General features: G+C 43.2%; 1 protein-coding gene across 1 annotated transcript; it reads left to right on the top strand.

Annotated features, from left to right (window-relative positions):
• Positions 1–15,721: 15,721 nt before the first annotated feature.
• Positions 15,722–25,359, top strand: WNT16 (Wnt family member 16; the record flags this gene model as incomplete). Its single annotated transcript, XM_084206264.1, has 4 exons — positions 15,722–15,807; positions 15,901–16,148; positions 18,169–18,455; positions 24,895–25,359. The coding sequence occupies 4 exons, from the start codon at positions 15,722–15,724 to the stop codon at positions 25,357–25,359; spliced, it is 1,086 nt and encodes a 361-aa protein (XP_084062390.1).
• Between the last annotated feature and the right edge of the window lie 719 nt (positions 25,360–26,078).

The following is a 26,078-nucleotide window of genomic DNA, read 5'->3' as shown; positions in this document are numbered from 1 at the left end:
AAAAATGTTTCCCTTTCTGTAGGGAAGTGCCTTGACAAGTCCTCTCTGTCATTAGAGTTGCCAGATTTCAGGGAGGTGAAAGAATGGACTACAAATACAACATTTAGTCCTGGTATTAATTTCAAAATTATAATCTTAAGAATAATCTCTTTCACACTGTTAAATACAAGGCCTTTATTTTTCTCTTCTGTGACACATTAAAGGGACATCAAAGTAAGTTTATTTGCTTAGTGGGTGGGGTAGCGAGGCATCAAATTACCTCAAGGTTGAAATAACCACTAATAGTTATGATTCTGTTGCTATGTTGAGCCAAAGAGAATGCTTTGAAGATGCAGATATGTGTGATATTAAGTTGACTGCAGTCCAGGGATCTTCAGATTACTCTTTTAGAGTAAAGCAATTTTTAGGGGTGTAGTGAACTATTTGGCATAGACCCAAACTGCTAAACAAGTCTCTGTAGGGTCACATGAAAAATATGGTCTTACCTTCTTGTTTGCCTGCTAGCTTTGCATCTGGCTTGTCTTACCTCACTGACTATCTGCACCTGCTCTACTCCACCTCAGCCTTTCTTTCAGATGACCTTAGAAATTTGTGTTTTGCCAGACTAGCAGCTTCTGGAAATCTGAGATATAATTGTTGCAAATTCAGTTTGAATCCTCAAAATACATTTTTGTCAAGCCCAAAAGCACTAGAATACAGCAGGGGTAGAGCAAGCCTCTTATCTAGGGCAGTGATTTTCTTTGATGAATTTAAAACAGCTGTGTTGTATTAAGGAGTTTTCACCAGCACTTAGCTCTTCATGGAGCTTGCCTTTACCAAGCAAAAATCCATCTTTCAAACTCCACTGCCATCTTTACCTGTGTAAATCTTCCAAACACCAGAGCAGTCTGTGTAAAATGCAGGCATAGATATTTATTGGTGCTGGTACATATCCTGAATTATTTGCTGGTACCTACACAGAATCCACTGAACAGAAAAGCTCGGACTTCACACTAAAAAGACACTGTGCATTTTAGGCTTGCTTGCCTGTGATTAGAGTGTACTAAAAATAGTGCTGCAGGTCAGTCTAGGCCAGCTGGAGCTAAGTGTCCTAGAAAACTCCTCAAGTCATTAACTGCAATGGCCAAGATGAGCCTGTGGGGTCACAACAGGGTCTTCTGCAGTACAGGTTTCTGTTGTCATGGACTTGTCCCATTTCTGTGTCTTTTCATCTGACTGTTGGGCCAGCTCTTGGCACCTGTGGGCAGCCCTTCCTGCAATCCCTCAAGCATGTTCCACAGCCTTGGCAAGGGACACCACAGTAAGCAGCGCTGAACTGAAGATCAAGCATATGTTCAAATAAAATCTGAGGTCTTCATAAACACAGCATCTATTAAGCATCACCTTCATTTCCTCTTGTACTGAACTTCCCTAATGAGGAGCAGGAGTCACTCCCTTTCAGCTGAAACTCAAATACCAAGGTGTTTTCCCAGCTTTTGCAAACTTTTTTCCCCACTGTTTGCTTGCCTGAAATGGAGTGAACTGCTCTGCATGCGCCTGCCTAACAGAGTGAGGTGTGTTCACACAGTCACTGCAGAGGGCATTTCCCTCCCATACCTCATTGTGGGGACTACATCCCCACAGCAGATGGTGTTTTCAATGTTGTGATTTTTTTATCTGTTTTGAGCAGTGACAGTCTATGTGGTTAAAACAGACAGCTCAGTGTCTGCCAGCACCACCTGCCCCTGTGCTGCTCTAAGGATGCTGAGTAGACTCTGGGTGAAGGCAAGACTGCAGAACTAAAATCTTTGAGTAAGGAATAAAAATGACTCAGACATCTCTCAATGAAGTCAGGGCAGTTAAGAAGAAATCACTGCAGATCAAGTGTGTGAAATTAATGTTGTCAAGAGCCCTTTAAAGTTAGTAAATTATATGGATTATTGTGAGGGTTGGAAGACCAGATCTGTGTTTGGCAGAGTTTCTCACTTGCCACGTTCCAAAAACATCTTTTATATTTTCTTTTGTTCTTGTCATTATCAACTTCCATATTTCTTTTATGATTCTGTGGGACTGAGAAGTTTGAGGTAATATTTCTACTCTGCCTGATAATGATTGTGCAACCTCCCCAGATGGTAGTCAAATCATCTAACAGATGAGAGAAGTTTTATTACTTCTGAATGGTATTTTTCCTTTACTTCCAGATGCCAGCTCCGAAGTTTCTGTATATTTACAGAAAGTTTTAGTTATGATAGCTCTAATGCCTCCAATGTATTCAAAGAAACCTGCCAATCCCTATTGATCCTAACAGGATGGAAAACACTTTAAGCCTTGAAAACCTGATCTTGCAAGCCATTAGATAATGCAGCACCCAGCATGGTCTAGCCCACAAATGGCTTCATTTGAAACAGAGAATCACAGTTGTGTTCTACTAAAGTTTTCACTGGGGTGATTACAATTTAGAGATTATTTTTGTGGACTGATGTGGGGTTTTTTTTAGCTCAGGTCTTTTGTTGAGCTCTCTTTGCAGCAAATGCTATCTATTAGCTACTGTAAAATCCTGTTTCAACATCCTTTCACACTGTGTCCTGCCCAGTTCTTATAAAACACATACATATGACAGGATTAACTGCTGATGGTAAAAGGTTAAATCATAACAGGTCTTACTGCTCCACCCATTACAGTTCCCTAAATTCTACATTGCATCATTTCTGTGTAATAACAAGGACTCAGGGTCTAGTAATCTCTTAATGCAGGGCTCCTCAGTCTCTAGAACAGTTCAGCACTGTGCCCCTGATGGAGTTATCAAAATAACACACCTTCAGCTGTGAAATGCATACAGCAGAGCCTGCAGGCATACTCAAAACTTGCCTGTTGGATCAAGGCCAGCCTGGAAGTCAAGGACAACAGCTTCTAGAGACTGTTCTCAGGCACCAAAACCAGCTTTCCTGATTAACTCGACATATTTAACAAAGGCATTGTAATTATGATTGTGGTCACACTTTGTTTCTTTGTCATCATCACAGAAAGACCAAAATCTGAATTATTCTCTAGAGGTGTCTACTATTTCTACACTTTAGCTTACTGTAAAGGCAACCTAAAGAAACTAGATTTTTCTGACTGGCATCTAAAGTTTTGAGAGAAGAATGTCATTTCACCAGAGATGTGTCTGTGGGATTCATTATGTAGGTAAGAGATGTTTTTACATCCCCTTTCTGCTCCTTTACTGCAGGAACTTGATCACAAGGCAGCACCACCATCACCAGGAGATGCTTTCAGCATGGATAACATGGAACATTCTCAACCCCTGCTCCTGGAGCTGCTTGTATGTTTAACAGGACACTGATCAGAGGGACACCAGTCCTGCTGGTGAGCAGAACATTTCATGGTAGCATGGGATATACAGGTTTAAGACCCTTCATTGGGGTAAATGAAGAACAAATCTCCACCTACTGCCTTACAAGAGGGCTAGGTGAATGTCTGCTTCTGTGAGAAAAGCCAAACTGACAGGCTGACTCCAGGAAACAGTAAAGATTCTTTTTCAAGTTTAGAGGTAATATCAGAGATAGGTACCTGGTTGGTATCTGAGGGCCCCAGCTTCTAGCACTTATTTCTGTACCAGAAGTGCATTGTGAGCCCAAGCAACTTGGGGACTGCTGACCACTATGCAGGAAAATGTCTAAAAGGCATTAAAAAATGAGCCTGACCTTGGCCACATTCCCCCTTTTGGCTCTATGAAGAATTTAGTGCCCTTAGCATCTCTGCACAGCACACACACAAATACATCCCCAAAGTTACTGCTCTGTGAGTGGCTTGTAGCTCTTCAGGTAATTGCTCTCTACCTCACTTAGTTCAAAACAATACAGTACAGAAGAAACCTCTGTGAGCTGGAGTGTGCAAGCTCACTTGTGCAATTTCAGATGGTTTGAGGGGGGCTGTGAGATAGCAGTTGTGACGGGGTGAATGGAAGCTCTATGAATCTATGGGTGAATCTATGTCCCGGGAGACATAGAGGGGAAAGGCAAATGGAGAGCTGGAGCCCGGAGGAGCTGACAATCTCCCCACATTTTAGATGCAGAAAAAGCTCATCTGGCCCCACTGAAGTGCTGTTGGTGGACTGGTCCACACCCCCTGGAGTTTAAGTGCCTCCCTTCAAGGTAATATTCTTAATGTGAATAAATACTTGCTACAAATACAAGTTTGTAAATGAGATTTAAACGGTCAGAAGGAGGAAGTTCTAGTGTTTGGTAACTATATCTAACTGTCTAGAGAGCCCGAGGGACTCTAATGAATCTATAAAACAAGTTAACACCTGCTCTTCACACTTCTGTTAATTAAAATTCAGCCGAGATGCGAGTCATTGGAATGAGTGATCTGTCACTCCACAGGAGCCAGTCTGGAGCAGAGTGTCTGTCTAGACAACCCTGCAATTACCAATTTGGTATCTGCTATGCCATCTTCTGTGCTCCTCCAGCCTGGACACTGGGGTTATTTCCTAAGGCATGAAGGACAGAATATCAGCCCTCAAGTCCACAGTCATTTCCAGTTTTGACTAGACAAACTCCAGAAAATCTGTTTTGCTAGTGGGGAGGGGGTCAGTACAGGTGCAGAGCAGCCTGTAGACTCTCAACCCCCAAATAACAGCACCACCATCTCAACACTACAGAACACGGTCCTGCAGTCACTGGAAAAGAGTCAGTGCAGTGGCACAGCCCAGTCTTTGGCCAGCAAAGTGGCTGCCATATGCCAGACAAGGGCAGCACCTCTACCTCTAGCAAGACTTCTCATGTCCAGAAGAGATGCTGCCTGAGGTGGATCTACTTCAGTTTATTCCACTTGGGAATTTAAAATCTAGCCTTGCTCTGTCCACCACAATGAGGTCTCTGCCTCCTTTTGGGGCTTGGGGAAGCTGGGATGGTCCTGTCCCTTTCCATCATCCTGACCACACATTTTCTGGGATGTTTGCAAGTGAAAACACCACACTGACTATTTGTTGCCTGGTTCAAGGCTGTCATTGCCTCTGCTGAGCAAAAGCTTTCTACGCAGAGCATAGAGGATCTGAGGAGAAAAGTCCTATAGAACATTTAATGGTTTGACAGTAATTCAGCCACAGACAAGTTGCTGAAGTGAAAAGTATGGCTAATGTCCAAGTGGCAGCACACTGCAATATAAAATGAAAGAAAAATCAGGGCTTGATTTACGAGTGCTCTGGTAAAAATGCTATGACATAACACTGGTAGATTTTAAATAGGGATTTGAGTCTTCAAATCTTTCACCAAGTAATATTGAAGGACCTAGACTTTTTTTTTTTTTTGTTTCAGGTGGAATATTTGTGGGATTTTTTTCTCATCGCACAATAATATTGATGGCAGTGCAAGTTGAAATAGGAATCTGAGGTCCAATCCTGGCTTGTTCATTCATGATGTCTTGTTACTTTTGAAGAAAATAGAGATATCTGGCAGAAATTCTCCGTATCTTTCCAGGTTATTTGTGACAATTTAGAGACATCTAAGACAACCTAAGAAAATGCCCTGCTATGGTCACATACTGAACTGCAATCAATGCATCTGCTTGCTGGATCCATAAATATTTTATGGCCATCTAGCCAAGAATTCAGATAATAGCCAAGAATTCAGATAATGCAGTTTCTTGCACATAGGTACAATATGTGGATCTGTTCATGTCTAGACTCCTTTTTCCAACTGGTTACATTTTTGTTTGAAAATATCCCCACAAGATCCTCCAGATGGTCAGAAAATGGCAAGCCTCTGAAGCCCAAAGTTCTTCAGATTTGCTCATGCTCTACTTAGGTGAACACGCTTTATGAACATGGCTGCATGCAAGGAATTCATGGATTCTCTTGGCACACCTTGATGAATCCTGCAAACAAGTACAAAATGAATCCTCTTACAGAAACATTCCCAGTCTTTTCCCGCCTCTCTTTGAATATTCCTTATTAAAATCTTTCAGCCTTTCTTTTCCACTTCCATCATTTCTCCTTACTTCTTCATCTCCCCTTCCACCTCTCCTGTCTCTGAACAAGTGACAAACCTCATTTTCCAGTCTCCACACATCACCTTAGCCTGCTGGCTAGTGTCCAGTTCTCAGCTGCTGGAGCTGTGGTCTCTATCAGCTCTATTTTTGGTGAAGACTTTATGAGCAAGACAATGTGCCTGTGTTCACACAGGCCCACTGCATAACTAAAACCTGTTAGAAGCAGAAGTTGTAAGAGGTGAAAAATTAAAATAAAGTGGGAATGCGTTTCAGTTTTTCATTTTCTCTTACAAGATCCACCTCTTCTTCCATCTCCCTCATTTTATTCTCCAGCTAATTAATTTCATCAAATTCCTATTTTCATATAAATGTGTTCTGCCTCTCATTTTATCTTCCACCCCGTGTGCCTGTATAGGTGAAATTAAATTTACACAGCCATGGCCTCCTTTTTAGCTGATTCTAATACAGAGACTAAAGGAAGGAAAGCTTTGTTTTGTTGAGGTGGAGACCCCTGATTTAAATAGGTGGAGCTGTATTCCCGTAACATGGCAGATTTGGGATTTGGTGAGTAAATTGCACCAACTCCCACACTCACACATGCACAAGTGGTCTCAGGAGTCGTACTGTAAAGCAGTCCCCCTTGTAACACATCACCTCAGCATACAGCCTTAAAGGTCTTAAAGCTTCCATAAAAAAGTTGTTTCCATAGTTCCTGGCCACTCTCTGAAAGTGACAGATTCTGCAGCTAGGGAGTAGTTTAACAGCTGATTATATATATTTTTAAGCCCATTTGCTTATTTTTGTAAGGCAGGTAAATTTAAAGTTAATATACAGCCCTTCCATAGCCACAAATAATACAAAGGATCTTTGTTCTCCAATATTGCAGCAGAGATCTGATCCAGTAGACACTTACTGTTAAGTTTATATGATGTAAATATAGTCTGATACAGCTTAATTCACCAGACATTTATTTTTCTGCTTTATTTATACTGTACAGACAGTGCCACTTATTCCCTGAAAGTAGCAATGGATATAAAATAGGGACCATATGGAATATTTGCAAGCTCTGAAGATTTTATCATCAGATTTGAAAATATGTTTCTTTCCATTTTGAATACATACAATTCACTTAACATTTTGTATTTAGGCTTCCCTTTGAGCTATTCTGCATTAGTTTTTGCCTTCACCAGTTTCTATAATGGTACAAGTAATTTTTATTGGTAAAGATATATGATCAGTATTTACTCTCTGTCCTTAAATTCAGCTTACATTTTTGTTTTGTCTTTGTTAGTATATTCTTAACTGCCAATATCTACATTTAAATTATCCCTTTCAGTCTCCTACAAAGGGAGACATTAGTGTTGACATTGATAACAACATCATCTTCCATCTCAAATGTAAAAATAAAAATACTACATCATTTCTTCGTAACTGGGATAATACAAAATTTGTGACAGCTGCAATAAAACAAAATATATTGACTTCCCTTTCATGTATTTTTGCACCTGAATCACACTGTCAGGCTCCCTCTGCAGTAATGAAAGCTTTTAACCACATGTGGCCATTAAGTTGTACTTCAAAGCACAAGACAAGTATCACCAAGTCAGCCTCAAAATCTTTCCTGTTAAATGCCCTATGTTATTGGCCAGCATGCTATGATATCCTCTATAGCCTGAGGATGAGATAAACAGGAAGTGCACAGAGATATTAGATTTGCATGCTAACCAAGTCAGCTGTGTGATAATAAAAATAGAAAACCCCTAGGGCTTTCTTCCCCTTTGTTCCCACAGAAATGGACATGTAACAAGCCTTGGAAAACACAAGATGAAGTAAAGATCTAAAGATAGTAATTTCTGGAAAACAGGCTTATTATCCCTTTTTTTGGTGTGGACCAGGCCTGTTGTATATCACCATGATTTTTGTCCATGACTCTCTTGGATCCTTGCAGATAACACCTCCCAGAGTGCAGCTGAAGAGGATGTATGTTCCATTAAAACACAGATAATGGGATATCTGGCACTGGAAAATAATTTTGAGGAATAACACAGAGCTTATGCTCCAAGTTCATTATCTGAAAATATTTCTTAATCACTTCTGCAGAAATAGTCACAGATATAAAAAAAAAGAAAAAAATCAGGGGCAGTAATGAAGCACCTGTCAGACTCTCACATGCAAAAATACCAAGCACATCTGGGGCAGCAGTGAACCCAAGCAAATTCCGATGTAATTGCTGAGGATAATTAGAAAATAAAATGTTTTGTATTTACAGAAATGAGAAAATAAAGGTCTTGATGGTCCTGCTTGTTGTCCTTCACTGCCTAAATGTCAGGAAAATTTTCAATCACAACATAGCTGAATTTTCTGAGCAATAACAGAGGTTGAAAGCATTGCTGTGAGTGTATTGAAACTGTAGAAATATGCTTCTTTCTAGACAGAAGATGTCATTAACTTTGTTTTGAGGCTGTAAATAATTTGTTCATTCAGGAGAGAAAGTTAATACTGTGTGCACTATTAAAAACAGATATTTATGGCACCATGGCACTTAATTTTACAGCTGTGTTTGTGAGCCCCTTCACACTTTGTCTGGGGAATCTTTCACATACCCTAGGAACGGCAGCAAGCCAGAGATTCCAGGCATCTGGGCAGCAGCCCTGTCTGCAGGAGGGTAAGGAACGGCAGAGGGAGTGACAAACTGCCAGCTCCACTCTGGGAGTCAGGACTAACCACTGCACTTTGGAGGCACTCAGACCCTTCCATCAGAGGTGTTTATGGAGTCCTGGCATCACCTGGATGCTCCAGGGCAATACTGGGCCATGGACCTCCTGCTTGTCTCTTCCAGCAAAGACTACCTGGCTGCATCATCTCCTGAAAGGCATTGGGGTGGAGGGTGCCTTGCCCTACTCCCAGGATGAATCCCTGGGCATGAATCCCTGGGCATGCTACCCATGCCATGCTAAGGAATACTGATGTCTCCTCAGTCCTTCCCCTACTCCTCAGGAATAGAGGAAATTTTCGATTCTCAAGCTCCACTGAGCTGAGAATCTGACCCCATTTTCACTGGCGGTCATTGGAAGTGTTTGCAGTTGTTGAGCTGCTCAAACACCTCTGAACAAAGGAGTAAAAGGAAGTTTTCAAATAAAGAATTATAAGCACAATAGGAAACCACCACTGGGAAAGGCATAAATGCAAAAAATATCTTAAAACAACTCAAACTATTTCCTTTTATCCCCATGGCCTTAACTTTTGCATGATTTAGATCAGTGCTACTACAAGCTTGCTGAGATGTTAAACCCCAGCTCTTCTGATAACTTGCCAGTTTAGTGGAGTTCAATTAGTTGGGGACAGCCTAAACCCCCAGACTTTGGCATCTTGCCCATGGCTACACACATTTTAAACCACAACCAACCTGTCTCATGCAACAGTGGAGAAATATCACAGCTGCAGGAATACAAGAAGGGTAAGGTTTCCAAAGCTGAAAGACTCTCTTTGACAACAGTGTTAAAAGGTTTAAGTGGGTTCACATACTCCAGTGCCAGGCCCAGTCAAAGAGGAAAAAATTGTTAGAAAAAGAGAAGAAGGTGATCACTGAGGAGAGGAAATAAGGAAGTGGCTCAGGAAACAGGTAACATCTAACACTGACTTAGCAAGATTTAGTCAGATTCCAAGAAGAATGAGATGTCTGTCATCTAACCAAATCAAAAATTTTGACAGTCTTATAAAAGTGCAAGGCAAGTGCAAGGCATCCTGTAACCATTAGACATTATAGTGAACATTTATGAAAGGACAGATTGCTTTCTTACTAGGGAGTTTCTTGCAATTATTCACAATGTAACTGTATACAGTTTTAATTTTTTAATACTTTTCATTTTTATCAGTCAAAAATTGCTAAGTGGGAATGGGGCAAGAAGCATATTAAGGATTATTGGGGACGTAAAGGAAAAATGCTGAGACACAAAAGATGAAATTCATGCACTGAAATGGGAAAGATCATTGAAATTGGGGGTGGGGAAAAATGTGTAATAAACTTGAATTTGGAGTGCTTTAAATGCTGTCCTACAACTTGAATGGCTCTTAACTTGAAAAAGTTGGCCATCCATTTCTTCCATCACCACACACCATGGGTAGAAAGGGACTATTTCCATGGTTGTTGACACAACATCATTCTTTCATGTTTCTTCCTAAGCTTCCTCTGTTAAAACTGGCCTTGTAGGTAAATTCACATGTATGGTGCAAGTAGTCTGACCACTGGACCAAAGGCTTTGCAAATTAGGCTCATATCCATACCTTGATGAATGAGAAGATAACAAATAGAGCTTTGTATTATGATAGTTACAGAGTAGATTGCTGTTTCTATCATTATCCTCACTCAAACAACAAGTAGCTCATTAGAAATTGAATTAGCAGTGAGAAACCAAGGAGCTGATCATGGATTTGATGATGATGAACCCTCTGACACCAGAAAATTAAACGACTCCCTGATTGTCACTTCTCTAATCACAGGATGGCAACAGCTCTGTGCATGTGAGTCATGTCTCTGTTAGGAGATGTAATAAAATCATCTATGAAAGGGTCCTGTGGAAAGTGTTAATGCAAATGATCAGTTGGGGTGGGAATATAAATTGTGTTGTAGACAGCGCTGCTCCTAGGGGAGCAGTTCTTCCTCCTTCCTCTAGCTGTGCTATACCCAAAATTCAGTGACCTCTGGGAGCAAGTATGCTGCTTCTGTGCAAACCAGGAACATGCACAAGCACACACACAACAGTACCTGATCCTGCTTATCTCAGGAAATTCTGAATGAGGCTTACACATACACCAACAAAGCAGTGGTATTACATCCTCAGGGGAGTCTGATTTAAAGCTAAGTAAGGAATACCTCCAGATGTCCCCTGTGCACTGAAGTAACTTGGATTCTTTCATGCACTTGAGCTACTCTTTTCACCAAACTACACAATTACCTTAAGTTCTGCAACACCAGCCAGCAGCGCCTACTCTAATCTCATGTGCAAGATCTAAAAAACAAAAGACAAAAATTTTAAATTGCTTTGCTTTAAGTGTGAAGAAAACATTAAGCAAACTTTAAGTCAGTGAAAAATTCCTTTTTTCGTTATGTCCTATGTCCAAGAGCATTTCTCATCATCAACAAAGCAACCAGGGAATTCACTGACGCCATATAGGGGCACTGTTATCAAATACAATTTTACTACTAATTTTAGCTTTGAGCAAAGTCTGTGTGAAATCTAAATTAATAAGTGGATTTTATTCCCAGATCTTTCGCATTATGCTTTGGAGCCTTTAAAGCATTCCCTTGAAGAATTTTACTTAATGATAGGCTGAAAATATCTCCCTGGGGTAACTCTAGAAAATACCCACAGTCCATGTTGAGAACAGAATTTGCTAACAGCATTTCAGAAGAAACCCAGACCTAGTTCCAGGGTTCCCCCAAAAATGAGCAATTCTCAAGCACTCACATAACTATTGGTAAGCCCAGGACACTGCCTCCAGATTTGTGACCACGGGAAACATCAGACTCTGCAGTCAGACTGAGTCCTCTCTTGCTAAGCCCCAGCTTTCTGGCAGCACATCGCCAGGAGATGCAGACTGCCAGAAGATATACTCAGCAATTGGTTCAGCAACTTCTGGAGTTATGGGCTCCAGAAGGCTTAGTTTTCTTCTGGATCCTTTGGCAATAACAGAAGGGATTGTGAGAAGCATGCATGCCCTTTCCTCACCTTCCAGGTGCTACTTCTCCCTTTTTTATTATATATCCATGCACAGAGAAAATGTGGTTCTGTGTACTGTGCTGTGCAGCTATAAATATAATCAGGGGTAGCTTTGGAACCATGACATCCTTGTGAGGCCTGTTTGTGAGATCTCCATCTAACAACAGGTCACTGCTGGACCCATTTTAATTGCTGTCCCAATCATTTGTGAACTCAGCATGCTACATCTGAATCAGCAACAGTGTGTACTTTCAGGTATAAATATTATCATGAATAACAGCAATAATGTTAAACCTCTGGACAAGGGGCAGAGGGATCTTGGAAGGCCATGTAGGGCAGAAGAAGCATCTCTGTTTTCCTCTCCTAACTTCCCTTCTACTGCCAGCCTGACCTTACTGAAGTCCTGAGACCTCTCTACAGACAATCCCCTGGCAGAGAGATGCTGCACTGTGAGGGAGCCCTGCACTAGGAGCACGAGGACTCCTGCCCTGCAGTCCAGGGACTGCACATCTCTCCTCATGTCCCTTCCCAGAGAGGGGCAGTTGTCTCACCACCCCCGTGGTGCAATGGCTCTGCTTGGGTGCCACTGGATTGTCAGCAAGGTCCCTGCAGTGCAAAGACCTGGCACGTCTGCAGCTCCCAGAGTGGTGGCACATCGTGCAGCCAAGCACTGAGGGGGATTGAGAGTGCTTTTTGTGTTAGAGGGACAGATTTTGAGCTTGGTCACCACACGTGATAAATGCCATAGCTGAAGGTATAACCTGATATAGGTTTTCCTCTGTTCCTTTTTATAAGATGAGGGGATAATGACCGTGTTGTATGTACAGGCAGGATAATTCAGTTTGTTCTGTCCCATTCATGTCTCTGATGGGCATCAGAAGTTCCAGGAGAAGAATATTAATTTGAACAAAGTTTTCCAAAGGGGTGACTTGTTTAGGAGAAGTTAACTTTGTATGTACTTACATCTAATAAGACAACAAACTTTGATTGTAGTGAAAGCACTAGCCATTATATTTTTAAAGACAATTGGTCTATCTCTGAAGCATGTTATCTGTAAAGTGAAGCTTATTCACACAGATTCTGCACAAGAGAGTATTTATTTACGTATTAGTGAATCATATATATATACATATATGCATATATGTATTTATGTAATTGACCCTGTCAGGATCACATTAATTTTCCTTAAATATTAAGTTAATAAATGTCCCATCAGGAAATATAAACCTGCTTGGACATAATTCCTTTTATCAACATTTGATTTTCTTCTTTCTAAAATAAAAAAACATGGGCATTTTAGTATGAATGGCCACAGATGGCCCCACCGTGGCCAGAGAAAGCAAGATAAGAAGAAATTAAAATTTATCTTCCCTGATTTATAGTAAGTTTTTTTCACTGAATTTTGGCACTTGACCTTGGCTTGGATTCTGCTTCGCTGTCTCTGCAACCTACTCATGTTGCTGTCTGTGGTGGAGTGAATGGTCTTCCAGCAAAGAGGGCTCTGAAGCATCAGCTGATTAGAATTTCAGCCTTCAGAAACATTTGACAAATTACAATAAATTTTGGTCGATCAGCAAGGCATTTCTAAATTGTTTCCCTTTGCCAATTTGCAAAGCACACAATGAGCAAGGTAAAGTGTTTGCCCTTCTGCTCTTGGTGGCCAACTGAGCTGCATGCAGACCCAGGGCTCCAGATAGCAGGAACACTGCTGCATGTGCTGCCTCTGCCTGGGGAGGAGAGTGCTGCTGGAGGGAATAAAGAGAGAGATGGTGTAAAGAGCAGGCAGGAAGCTGGAGCTCAGAAGGGCAGAGGATGGGGGTCTGCTGGGGAATCCGGCTGTGACAGCCAACGGGGAGTGGCTGTAGGGGAAACAGATGGGAAGAAAGGCAGATGGGAGATTAGGATTCAAACATATAGTAACCCAAACTTTAAATCAGATGGTCATGGAAAAATGTAGTTTGTTTCCTGTCACTCCTAGAGATTGAACCGAATGATCTCAAGAACTCCCTTACAATAAATATTACTTTTTGTTTAGCATCAGCCCTCCAAATTGCAAGTGTATACGATCTACAGTGTATGTGATCAAAGGGTTTCCCTAAATAGGCAAAGATGATTGTAGCAAAAAATCAGATCCCCATGAGAACCCAACAGAAAGGTAATTTATTTATTTATTATTTATATATGAAATGCTACAAATAGGATTGGACTTTTTGAAATCAATATTTTTAAAATCTAAATCTTACATTGCTATTTGTATATAAAATTCTGTAGCTACTATTGAAAAAATAACATATAAGTATTTAGAAGCAAAAGATCCATAATAACTTTAATAAATTAAAAAAAAAAAACAGCAGCAACAAAATCAAAACAAACAAACAACCACAGAGAAGAAACTTGTTTAAAGAACCATCAGGAAAAAATAATTTCAGAGTGGATGACAAATTCATAGAGCAGATAAAGCAGCACATAAGGAATCCATGTCTGCTAGACCAAGGCTCTGAATTAACTTTAGAAGATGGAGCCAGGAAGCAGCAAAGAGGATAAAATGAACCATGTGTCCTGGAATAATTAGATAATTCTCTGACACAGCCCACGCATTTTGGCTGGTTCAGGCCTGTTTCATGGCTGGTTCCCTGTTTTCCAATGTCCCTCACTCTGGTCTAAGTTCCTCCGCAACCACAAGCAGATGTTCTCTAGACTAAAATTCAGAACAGAGAAAATAAGTTATATTGAAAAGTTTAAATAACTAGTGGGGTCATGAGCAATCTGCCCAGAGTGGATGATGCTTTGGAGACACTTTGAGAGCAGATACATAAGCATGAAGTGGGAAGGAGGCATCATTCTCTAGATCTAAATAGACCACAGACTGTGCTCTTAAAACATCTCTGCACGTTCATGGGGGGAAAGAGGCAAGGGAAAACAGCACATCTACGTGATTATTTCCCAAGATGTTGTACTCATAAAAGTGTTCATTTGTCATTGAGATGATTTATTGTGTTCTTCACTTGGAGCTGTTGTCAGTCCACAGGAGCTATTTCACTAATTTACAACTGTGTCAAATCAAAGTTTTACAGATCTGTCATTTTATCCAGATTATTTTTAGTGCAGGTGTTTTGCTTACACAGAAGGAAGCAGCAATATATAGTGATCAAAGAGGACTTGAAAGTCCAGAGTGCCAACACCAGCTCTCCATCAGGTGCTAGCTGACTCATTGGCTTTTAATGTGTAACTAAGGACTAGCAATCCAGGTAGCAGTTGATAAGACTGTCTCACTGAAGTTAACAGGAATGAACAAATGCTGTCCTAATGAATACTGATGCTGACTCAGTTTACACTGCTAAAGCATTGGAATTGGAATTCCAATGAAAATTGGAATAAAAAGTGTAGGGAGTGTTACGATGTATTAACATCTCTCTCATTTCTGTGGATTAAATCACTGCAGACCTACGGGTTCCTTTGCCCTCAGTTCCGCTCCGCCGCGCCCGGACCCCGCTACACCGCTCGCTCTGAGCGCCTCACAGCCCAAGAGGCAGCACCGCAGAGGCGCGGCCGAGCAGGGCCGTGCGGGGCCGAGCGGGGCCGTGCTTTGTGCAGCGGGGCCGTGCTTTGTGCAGCGGGGCCGTGCGGAGCCGTGCGGGGCCGTGCTTTGTGCAGCGGGGCCGTGCGGGGCCGCGCTTTGTGCAGCGGAGCCCCCGCCGCGCCCCCGCCCCGCCCCGGCCCCCGGGCGGCCAATGCACGGGCGGGGAGGCACAGCCGGGGAAGGAGCCGGGGAAAACATCAGTCCCAACTTTCTCACCTTGACGGGAACCGAGCGCTCCCGATGTGTCCCCTCCTGCCGCCCTCCCTGCCAGCCCAGCCACCCAAGGAGGGCCGTCCGACGGCCCGGGCTCGCCGCGCCAGCTGTCCCCTGTCCCTGGAGGGGGAGAAACCCGAGTAGGGGGGTGCCCCTTGGTACGGTCCCCCTCGGTCCCTGCTGCCCGGAGCGGGCCGCGGGCAGGGGCGGCAGCGCGGCGGGGCTGGATGCGGCTGCCATGGGGCGCGGGGCTCCCCTCGGACCGTGCCTGCTGCGGGCAGCGCTGCTGCTCGCCCTCTGCCCCGCCGCCGGCAGCACCTGGATGTGAGTAGCCGGGGCTCGGGGTGGGAGGGCTGCGCGGAGCCCGTCCCCTCGCGTCCGTCGGGGCCCGGCGCTGACGGGCGGCTGCTTCCGCAGGTGGCTGGGCATCGCCGCCGCCGGCGGGCCCGAGAAGCCGGGCTGCGCCAGCCCTCCGCTGAGCCGCCGGCAGCAGGACCTGTGCGAGCAGAAGCCGGAGCTGATGCCCGCGATCCGGGAGGGAGCGCGCCTGGGCCTCCAGGAGTGCCGCAGCCAGTTCCGACACGAGCGCTGGGACTGCCGCTCGCCGCCCGCCGCCCGCCGCGGCACCGCCGCCCCTGCCGCCCTCGGGCAGCAGCTCAGCAGCGGTGAGTGACTGAGCGACCGCCCCGAGGGACCGCTGCCCGCACGGCGGGGCGGGGGCCGGGGCCCCAGTTCCAATTCCAATGCTTTAGCAGCGTAAACTGAACGGGTTTGCGCGGCCAGGAGCCCGCGGGGCGGCGGCGGGGACCGTCCGTGCGTCCCGTCGGCAGAGCCGGGCAGAGCCGGGGCGGGCGGTCCCCGCCGCCGTCCCGGGAGGAACCGCAGGTACACGAAATGCATCGAGCAGGCCAAACCTGGGCTTGTTTTGCCACGCTGTTGTTGCTTCTTGTAATTTTCAGTGTCCGTGGATGACACTGCCCGTAGATAGATCCACTTAACTATATTGAAATACTGTTGGTCTCAGACTTATGTTGGGTTTATCCCCTTGTGTCTCAGTTAGTTAAGTGGGCTTATGACATATCATTTCAGAAAGGTCACTTGCAGGCAAAAATGTCTGCTCAGGGCACTATATACAATGTGAAATGCTTTAAAATATATAATATGTGCTCAGTTATGTGATATTGATCAGCACAGTGAAACCAAAGATGCTTTTTTTTTGGATAAAATAATTATGAAATTGCTGGAAATTCCACTGAAACAAGGATGACGTTTTTGTATCAAATGTCACATCAAAGCTTTTCTGCAAGTTGCAAGGATCCTGCAACTTTTTTTTTTTAGCTCCCTCGTCACTGATTGTGTGATGGATGGGTTTTAAAGTATTGTGGTACTTCACTATGTACTTTTAAGTATTGCAATCTTCACTTTGTACTAAAGCAGTGTAAAACCCCCACGTTTTAACCATGAAAACATAAAGTGAGGAATAAAAAGCGATGCTTATTCCAAAAAGAAAAGGGGAAAAAAAGAAAATGGGAGTTTTCCCCATATGTGTGTTAGCCCTTCTGTTTAACAGGGAGGACTGTCCCTGAAGACCATAAATGAGTGCCACTGTTCACCCACACACCTTCACTAGTGTGTACTGTGGAAGCTTTTTATGATGGTACCAGCATCACAGACTAATACAAACAGGAGAAACAAACAGGAATTTTCCAGCAGAAACATTGGAGACTGGAAATAAATAATTTTCATGACGGTGAAAATTGGCGCATTTCAGTAAAATTTCAGCTACATTTATTGACCACTCAATGATATTCAATTTGCTTAGAGTATGCCATACTTAACACAGTAATGTGTTAAATGTGGCTGGGTGCAACATTGTGCCAGAAGTTTCAGAGAATGGGGCTGGTCTAAGAATCCAGTCTAACAAGTAAAGGCCTTTCATGCTGCTGTCTTTCCCATGGCCAGCTTTTTCTAGGAAAAGCACATGGGCTAAATATCTTTGTGCTGATTTCTGCCTCGTTTAAGACTTTTGGGACTCTGCAACCTTTGTGAATTAGGAGAACATCAGTGTTTGCTAAATTTAGCATGAGGTAAGTTTTGGTCCTGTACCAAAGTAACCTGGGATCATGACAGCTTCTCTGAGATTTAGACTGGCCTTTCCTTCTTCAAATCAATATGAATAGTGAAAAGCAGAGTGGAGAGTAAGGGGTTTGGAATGCGGTTCGTTTGGAGTTTGATTCTTCATTTATTATTTGGCTTGAAAATTTCTGTGGCATATAAAATTCCTAATTAGATTTAGAAAGAAGTTACCAAAATTCGCAGGGTTCCGGTACTGAGAAACAGCATCATTAATAGTATGGCCATATGAAGAGGTCCTGGGGTATGAAGAGGTTTTGGGGTATGAACATCCACTGCTTTGAACAAGTCCACACTGCAGACCAAGCTGTCATGACTTTAAACTTGTAACTGTTCCCTTTTAATAATCTTTTCATCTGGCTTGTAAAGTCACTTTCTGTAGCCTGTGTGGGGTCAGTTTGGGGTCCTAGTGTGGGGTTTGGGGTCGGTTTGGGGATCCCATTATGGGGTGAGTGCTCAGTTTGAGGTTTGGGGATCTCTCTTTTGTGCCGTGGGTGCCAGGAAGGTGAGCAGAGGCAGTTCTGGAGTGACGTTTGCACGCCTCCTGTGCAGGCACGAAGGAGACGGCGTTCGTCTCGGCGGTGACGGCGGCGGGGCTGGTGCACTCGGTGACGCGCTCCTGCAGCGCGGGCAACGTGACCGAGTGCTCCTGCGATGTCACCCTGCGGCACGGCGGCTCGGCCAGCGAGGGCTGGCACTGGGGCGGCTGCTCGGACGACATCCACTACGGAATGTCCCTCAGCAGAAAGTTCCTGGACGCGCCTTTCAAGAACGCGACGGGCAGGAGCGGGAGCGGGCTGGTGGCGATGAACCTGCACAACAACGAGGCTGGCAGGCAGGTAGGTGTCATTCGGGTGTGGCAGCAGCACCGCTCCATCACCTTCGTGGGCAAAGTGACATCAGCCAAGGGAGGTGGGGCCTTGGCTGCAGGTATTCATGGGGCCAGTGGCAAGAACAGCAGTAACATCACCAAAGGAACATGTGGAAACTCAGAATCAGAGCTGGTTTTAACCAACTAATTTCTGTATGTTAAAATAAAATCCACAAAATAAATAATAGATCTGAAGTGCTTAAATAGTAAATTTCTCTTAATTAGATAGCTGATATTCAGTTACAAACTTGAAATATTCCTGTTTTCGTCATAATATGATATGATTTTTGTCACTGATTATTCTGGTATTATCATGACCTGCATTTATAATTCTCTCTAATCCTGAATGAGAAGGCCAGCTGGACACAGAGCCTCATTGCTCATCTGCAGTCTGCAGTCCACACCTAAGAGTGTAAGTTTAACATTGTTCAGAGGAGAAATCAAGAGTTAATATTTCCTTTAAAAAAATGACACCTTCAAAGCAGCTCATTGGTTAGGACATGCCTCAAAGAAATGAAAGGAGACTGATTTTGGATGGCTTTTTTCAGTCCAAAGAACTTCCAGCCTAGGGTTGCTGAGGAAAACTGTGAGTTTGGGTGTGTGACATTGGATTTTCCTTCCTGTTCTGGAGAGGATGCAACATGGGAGCAGCAATAGCCGATACAGGGGGATGTGAGCCTGTAATCTAGTACTTGGAACTTTCATCTGGAATGACAGAGATTTGTATTATTTTTCCTTTAAAATTACTTTCTCTGCTTTACCTTGGAGATTTCATCTTTAATGGCTCTCTCTGGGCCCACTTTAAATCTGTTCTGCTCAGTGGCACAGCTTTAACTAAAGGGAAAAAAAAGAAAGGGAAAACCTCTGGTTTTGGCTACACACACTGGTGGACTCCATTGTGACTCCAAAATTTCCTGTAGCTGGAAGAGGCATCAGTGAGTTTTACTGTAATCAACTTTCTATCTGCCATAGAGAAGGAATAGGCATAGTAAGCCATCATAAGAGCCATGGTGGTATAATTGAAAATTACTTTAATTTGAAGTAATCTTTACAGGTAACATGTGTTATTTCATTTAAGCTATGTAGGTGGAAAAGGAGAAAATCTTTCAGGTTCCTTCCAGCCTGAAACCATTCCATGATTCCAGGTGATCCTTTTTGTAACTGAAGTAGCTGAAGCAAACTCTAAACCTAAGTAAAAGCTGAGATCTAAAAGCTATGAGCTTAATTAAATGTCACTCAGCTAAATCATCTCCAAGGAAAGGTGATGGGTATCTTGTAGTAGGAGATGTTAATAAGAGGAGCAGAAGATTAAATTATTATTTCCTTAAGGAAAGAGCAAAGAGTTGTTTATCATATTTGTAGAGTGAGATAGTTAAGGAAGAAATATATATAGTCAGCTTCCATGCATAAATGTTTTGTAATTTATTGGCAAAATGTAGGATAAAGCAAATATTTTGATCACTCTCCAGAATGAAAAAGAATGTCTTTTGTTAGTATTTGGGATTCCTAGCAGCAATATTATCTGAAGTTTAGCATAACCCTTCATTTTTGTATTTTCAAGTCATAACTAGGAGATGCTGAAAAATGTTGGCCTTCATGTTTTGGGGCTTACAAGAAGGATGCTTTGATATCTTATGACCTTTTGTAATAAATATTATCATGTTCCTGGTTTGGTGTCTTGCAAGAACAGTCTTCCAGGGACAGTACTTCTGTGTTTGTTTGGAGTTAGTGAGAGAACTGGTATGTGCAGAATTTTCTTATTTCTCTCCTATTTCAGTACAAAATGTTATTTTATACTTCTACATCTCATAGTTATGATATCAACATAGAAAAATTTTAAAACTGTGTGTCTTTTGAGTTGTCCACTAATCCAACTCTCAATAGGTTTAGATTGCATCCTTAGTCTGCTACAAGATAAACATTCATCATCCCTTTGAACGGCAATACTCAGGTGTGCAAACGTGACTTGGGCTCTTCTGCTCCTTAAACAAAAGGATGTGGGGAGTCAGGGAATATGGATTCACTATCACTGTATTAGTATTATTTTACTGCTGGAAAAATTCTGCTCACTTTTCCACTTGTGGAAATTTATTTGATGTGGGACTTGTTTGGAGAGTTTGTTTTTACTGATGCTTGTGGATTGGGAAGAGACTCACCAAGTTTGGAACTGTTCTTAAGTGATGCACCTCTGGTAGGACATGTGCTTGTCTTCCTGAATAATCATGTTAGTTCTACCAGTGTCTGAAATTGGGACATTTGGTTACAGGCATTGCTTCCTGTGACAAAACAAGTACTGGCAGTCCTTGTATCACAGCTGAGAGCAGTGCCTGCAAACAGAAAGCTCAGCTTGGATGTGTTAAGCATTAACTGGCATTAAAGGGTGTGCAAACTGTGATTCCATTGACACTCTGCTGCAAATCAATCTCTGCTTTCTTCCCCATCTGTCTGTTCTAGCCACAGATTCCCCCCCTGTGCTGCTCCCTCCGTTAATTGCACTGGATCAGTGAAAGGAAGGCAGTTTAAAAGTGATCTTTCTCTCAGGTTTAATTTTAAAAAAGAGCAGTGTTCATCCTTGTTCATCACTTGGCCCTGTGCTCTTGTACCACCAAGGCTGAGTGGCAGTAGGGGCAGGAGGAACTGCTCAGATGTGCCTGTGGCTCACCACAAGGCTGGTGGACCCAGCTCAGTCACCACCCTGCTCATTTCTCACGAGCTATCAGTCCGTTCTCAACCCACCTAAGAAAGCCTGTCCCAGCTGGCTCAGAATGACACATCCATCCACTAGGATTCTGTAACAGTGCTCCTCTGAGGCTCCCCATGGAATTTTGTTTCATATGGAGAATCCTCTCACTAGTTCATGAATAACTGAACAGATTCACCATATGAACCCAAAATGTGAAACAGAGCACTGGTTGTGTAGTCTGGAGGTCGTGGTCCCAGCACCTCTCTCTTCAGTCACTGTGCACTGCTGAGGCACAGGGGTGTGCTGCAGCTGTGTCCCACCTGAAGGCCATGTTGGCTCTATAGGTACAATCTCAGGTTTGCTTGCACCACCAGGAAATGCCTAATCCATAAATTTTGACAGATGTTCAATTATGGGAGCTTTTTCATTGAAGTTCACATGACAGACTGAGATGCAGTAGCACGTTCTGTGATCAGGCAAAGCAAAATGTCACCTCCCTGTGCGGGCAACTTAAAGTATATTGGAGTTCAGGCTTAAAATTTTCCCATCCTAGCAGCTGGGAAGCAAGACACTGAATCACATTTGTGTTTCTTTCATTCATCTGTTCATTCATACACTGCTAATGTATGCCACATTTTTATTTTGATATCAGTCTTGGAGTTTAACATCAATTTCTGCTCCTGTTTTGAAATCTGTCTCCCTCTACTTTTGTTTAATTCATCCTCAGAGAAAGACTCTGAGTGTCATCTGCTGGGCTACTTGCCCTCGTGGCCCGTAGCATCTAGCAGGCATGTCCAGAGCTTCCCCTGACATTTCTGGATCCTTCTGCCCTTAATGAGTACCTTATCATACTGCAGAGAAAATGATGATTACATCTGTAACCTAACAAATCTAGTAGCACAATATGATTTAAAACTACTTTGAAATTCTAGTTGACAAAAATAACTTATCATTCAGAGTTGGAAAATGCTATTAAATCCTCTCTATTTTTAAGTTGTGTGTAAAATTTTTGTTTTGATATTGTGTTTGATATTCACATTTTATTAGGTCATCTGTGTCCTTGTATTTTAAATTTTCATCTGCCCCAATCTCTCTTACATCTTAATGAATCATATTCTGATTACGCAGTGATTTTGTTATTGACTGATTCTTGAGGTATGAGCAAGGTCAAGTCTGTCTATTAAAGAGAAACTAGTCTGTGTAGAAGGGATGGTAAGTATCTACCAGTATTAACTAGCAGCTGATTTGCCTCTAAAAGAGTCTGTGTGTGCTCATGGGTGAGAATTTGCTTGTTGCAATATTCTTATTTCTTCTAGTAGTGCAGAAAAATCTCCAGTTGCAAAAGCAGCCCACAGCATGTGGAAGTATTTCCTGTGCAGGAGTACCTCTTGGCCAGGTTCTAGGTCAGGGCATGTGCCTGCTCTTTCTTGCCAATGTTTTTTGTTAATGCCTTGTATATTTGGCTTCCATAGTAACCTCCAATTACAAATCATTCCTGTTTATTCACTGAAGATGTGACTCCAAGCAAATACTTTGGTTGTGTGTTTCCTTGAAATGTGTGTAGAGTTTTATGCAAATGCCAGCTCAAGACTGAGTCAACACCTTTGGGGCAGAATGTGCCAGGAGTCCTCAATGCCCAGAGAAATCAATGGAGTAGCCATGCTGGACTCGCCCCAAACTTCAGTGACCACAGCCACCATGATGAAAAGTCCCAGTTTAGCACATAAAATACAAATAGCTCCTTTGATTTGCTGTATGCCTTGACTGGTTTTGGAATCTTGAGGATGGCATTTGTGCTGCCTGAGCTACCAACATGGAGTCTGGGACTCGAGTTTTTTCTGGTCCTGCAGAGGGCCAGAGGGGCTTGGTAGCATTTCAGACCTCACTGCAGAATCAAGGCTTAGGAACTGGCACAAATGAAACTACTTTCTCAGAGGTAACCAGAGGAGGATGTTAGATTTATCTTCTGGGGTTTTTTTAAATTCAGTTTCAGAAAGACGTAGACTGACAGCAGCTAGTATATAGTATATGTGGAGGCTAAGGGATAAGCAAAGGCTTAGGATGAAATGTAATAAACACCATGTAGCTGGGATGTTGATTTCTTTATTTTCCCGCCTGTTTTGGTAAAAGCAGTTCCTTCAAAGAGGATTAATTTCAATATGCATTGGCTTTGATGCATGAGAAGTTTCAAGACAAACTTACTATGAGTTAATTTAAAATCCACACTTACAGTTATATTTCCCAATGGCTCTGATTGTGGGAATTAAATATGGGGGGGAAGGTTAGTAAAAGGGAAGACGGCAATGTGGGCTTTCCACACTACTAACCAATGGCCCTTATGAGTCTACAGGATGGCTGCAAAAGGTACATTAATGCAAATATAAAACAAAAGTTTTATAACCAAAAGTTATGATATCTGGTACTACATCTGTACATGTGTGATTTTTCAGTGCCTTTTTCAAACTCTAATGTGAGGGTTGTCACAAGGCTAATTGTATGATTTTATATGATGACTGTTAGATGTTAGAGAAGGAAGTATTGTATTGATTGTCTCCTGAGTGTTTGAATCAATCTCAATATAAGGATATGAGATAAAGGAAGTTACTGCTTGTTTACAGATTCCAGTTATTTGAGGCTTGATATCCTATAAACTGAGCCAAAATTGTTATGTGTTACAAAAAGCTTAACACAGGTTTCAGATTCCCATTGTTGGTCAGACAGTTACTGTTCAGCCCAGCCCTTGCTTCTGCATGGGCATGGAAAAATAACTCATCTAAGTATTTAAGTATTTAATTGTTGGCAAGAATTTAAGTGTTGGCAATAATTGTGGAAACCTTGCTAAAACATTGACAGTTATAAAAGTAATATGAGTGCAACTACCTAGTTGTGTTAAATAGAGCCATTATGAAACTGGAAACACTAGGAACTCGTACTAGAACTAGTTATGTCTAAATTAAAAGAACGGGGCTTAAGACTATAAGTGAGAAGCACCTGAGGTTTACTGCAGATTACCTGAGCCAAAGGCACCTCTGCAAAGTCATGGTGGCTCTTTTGACAGGCTTTCTGTGAAGCTTGGAGATGTGGGCACCTTCCTGCTCTTCAGTTTGCCCTGAGGTGCCTTCTCCTGTGCTGCTTTGGGTGCTGAGCCACACTGGTTGCCCAGGCACTGCTGTGTGACTTCAGCCATTCCTGTGGCCTTAGTTACAAACAGGGTTGTGAATGTTTAGTGGTCTTCATGGTAGCTGTAAAGTACCCTTAAAAGGCAATATAACTTACTCGCCCATCCAAAATAGGAAAGGTGCCATGACCTGCCCTATCCTTGCTTTCCCCTTCTGCTATTCCCCACTTGGCCCTTTTGCCCATGAGAGCCTTTTGCATTCCAGCAGTGGGAGGAGCAACACAGGACATGTAATTCAGGTATTTAGGATCCTCCAGAATGAAAAGCCATACAGAAATCACAGCTTTCACTGTTGTGATCAATATTGCTACATTATGGCCATTGCAAACTGCAAATGAAGAGCAAGTCTGAAGATCATGCCTCTCATAGTGGGGTTCCAGGGCTGGAAACCTGGTTCCTATCACGTGCTCTGACTTCCCTGTTATGGAAATGGCAGTGGCAGCTGTAATATTAAATACTTTGAGACCTCTGTGGTACTGATGTCAGGCAGCGTTCCTGATGAATGAAAGCCCACATATCCAAATGTTGTTCTTCCTTTGCTTTCAGGCTGTAGCAAAGCTGATGTCTGTGGATTGCCGCTGTCACGGTGTTTCTGGGTCCTGTGCTGTGAAAACTTGTTGGAAAACCATGTCATCCTTTGAAAAGATTGGCCGGTTTTTAAAGGAGAAGTATGAAAACAGCATACAGATATCAGACAGACTGAAAAAAAAGCTACGCAGGAAAGAGAAGAGCCAGAGGAAAATACCAATTGGGAAAGAGGACCTGCTGTACGTGAACAAATCACCCAATTACTGTGTGGAGGACCAAAAACTGGGGATCCCTGGAACTCAGGGCAGGGAATGCAACCGCACCTCGCAGGGGCCCGAGGGCTGTAACCTGCTGTGCTGCGGGCGCGGCTACAACACGCACGTGGTGCGGCACGTGGAAAGGTGCGAGTGCAAGTTCGTCTGGTGCTGCTACGTGCGCTGCAGGAGGTGCGAGACCATGACCGACGTGCACACCTGCAAGTGAGGGAAGGACAGGGAAGGAGGCCCAAGCAGCCGGGCTGTGTGTGCACAGCTGCCCTGCCGCGGGGGCTGCCATCACCGGCACCATGGGGATCGCAGAGGGGTCGGCAGCGCGGGGAACAGGTACTGCCAGACCGTGGGGCGTCCAAGCATGCCTCGGCTGAAAGGACAGCTGGGTAAACATCAGGCTGCGTGCAGGGACAGCTTACACAGCAAAAAGGACTCCTGATGACACATTTGAACAGGTTACTCCATGAGCAGAGACGGGTGCTAAACTTTTCAAGTATTTAATAGACACGATGTCCTGAAGATCCGTGTGGTGGGTAGGCACAGTGGAGAAATCTCAAGGTCTCAGAGACTGAAGAGTTAAGAGACTTTGTAAAACACATTAGACATAGTCCTTGTGTCTGTGCTTTTAAAACTGGGACTAGATGGATCCACTAGATAGTTCATTTCTGCAGACTTGAGAAAAACCCACAAAGATAGGGAAAGAGTTCAGCTGTTGGCCACGAAGCATTTGCTTTGCAGCCCTTCAGAAAACTGCCTTCTGCAAAATGGGGTGTGTGTGACTGCAGAGAGCTCAGCAGTGTCTGCCTGGAAAAGGAGGGTCAAGCTGTGCCCAGAGGAGAGAGGCAGGAGCACAGATTGTTGAATGTGAATGGGGTACCAGACAGCAACCCCAGGATTTTTAACAGGTTGTCCTTCAAACACACAAGGGACAGG

This window comes from Fringilla coelebs, assembly GCF_963513975.1.
Source record: "Fringilla coelebs genome assembly, chromosome: 5".
In the NCBI taxonomy this organism is placed as follows: Eukaryota; Metazoa; Chordata; class Aves; order Passeriformes; family Fringillidae; genus Fringilla; species Fringilla coelebs.
This window is presented reverse-complemented; position numbering and strand designations above follow the sequence as displayed.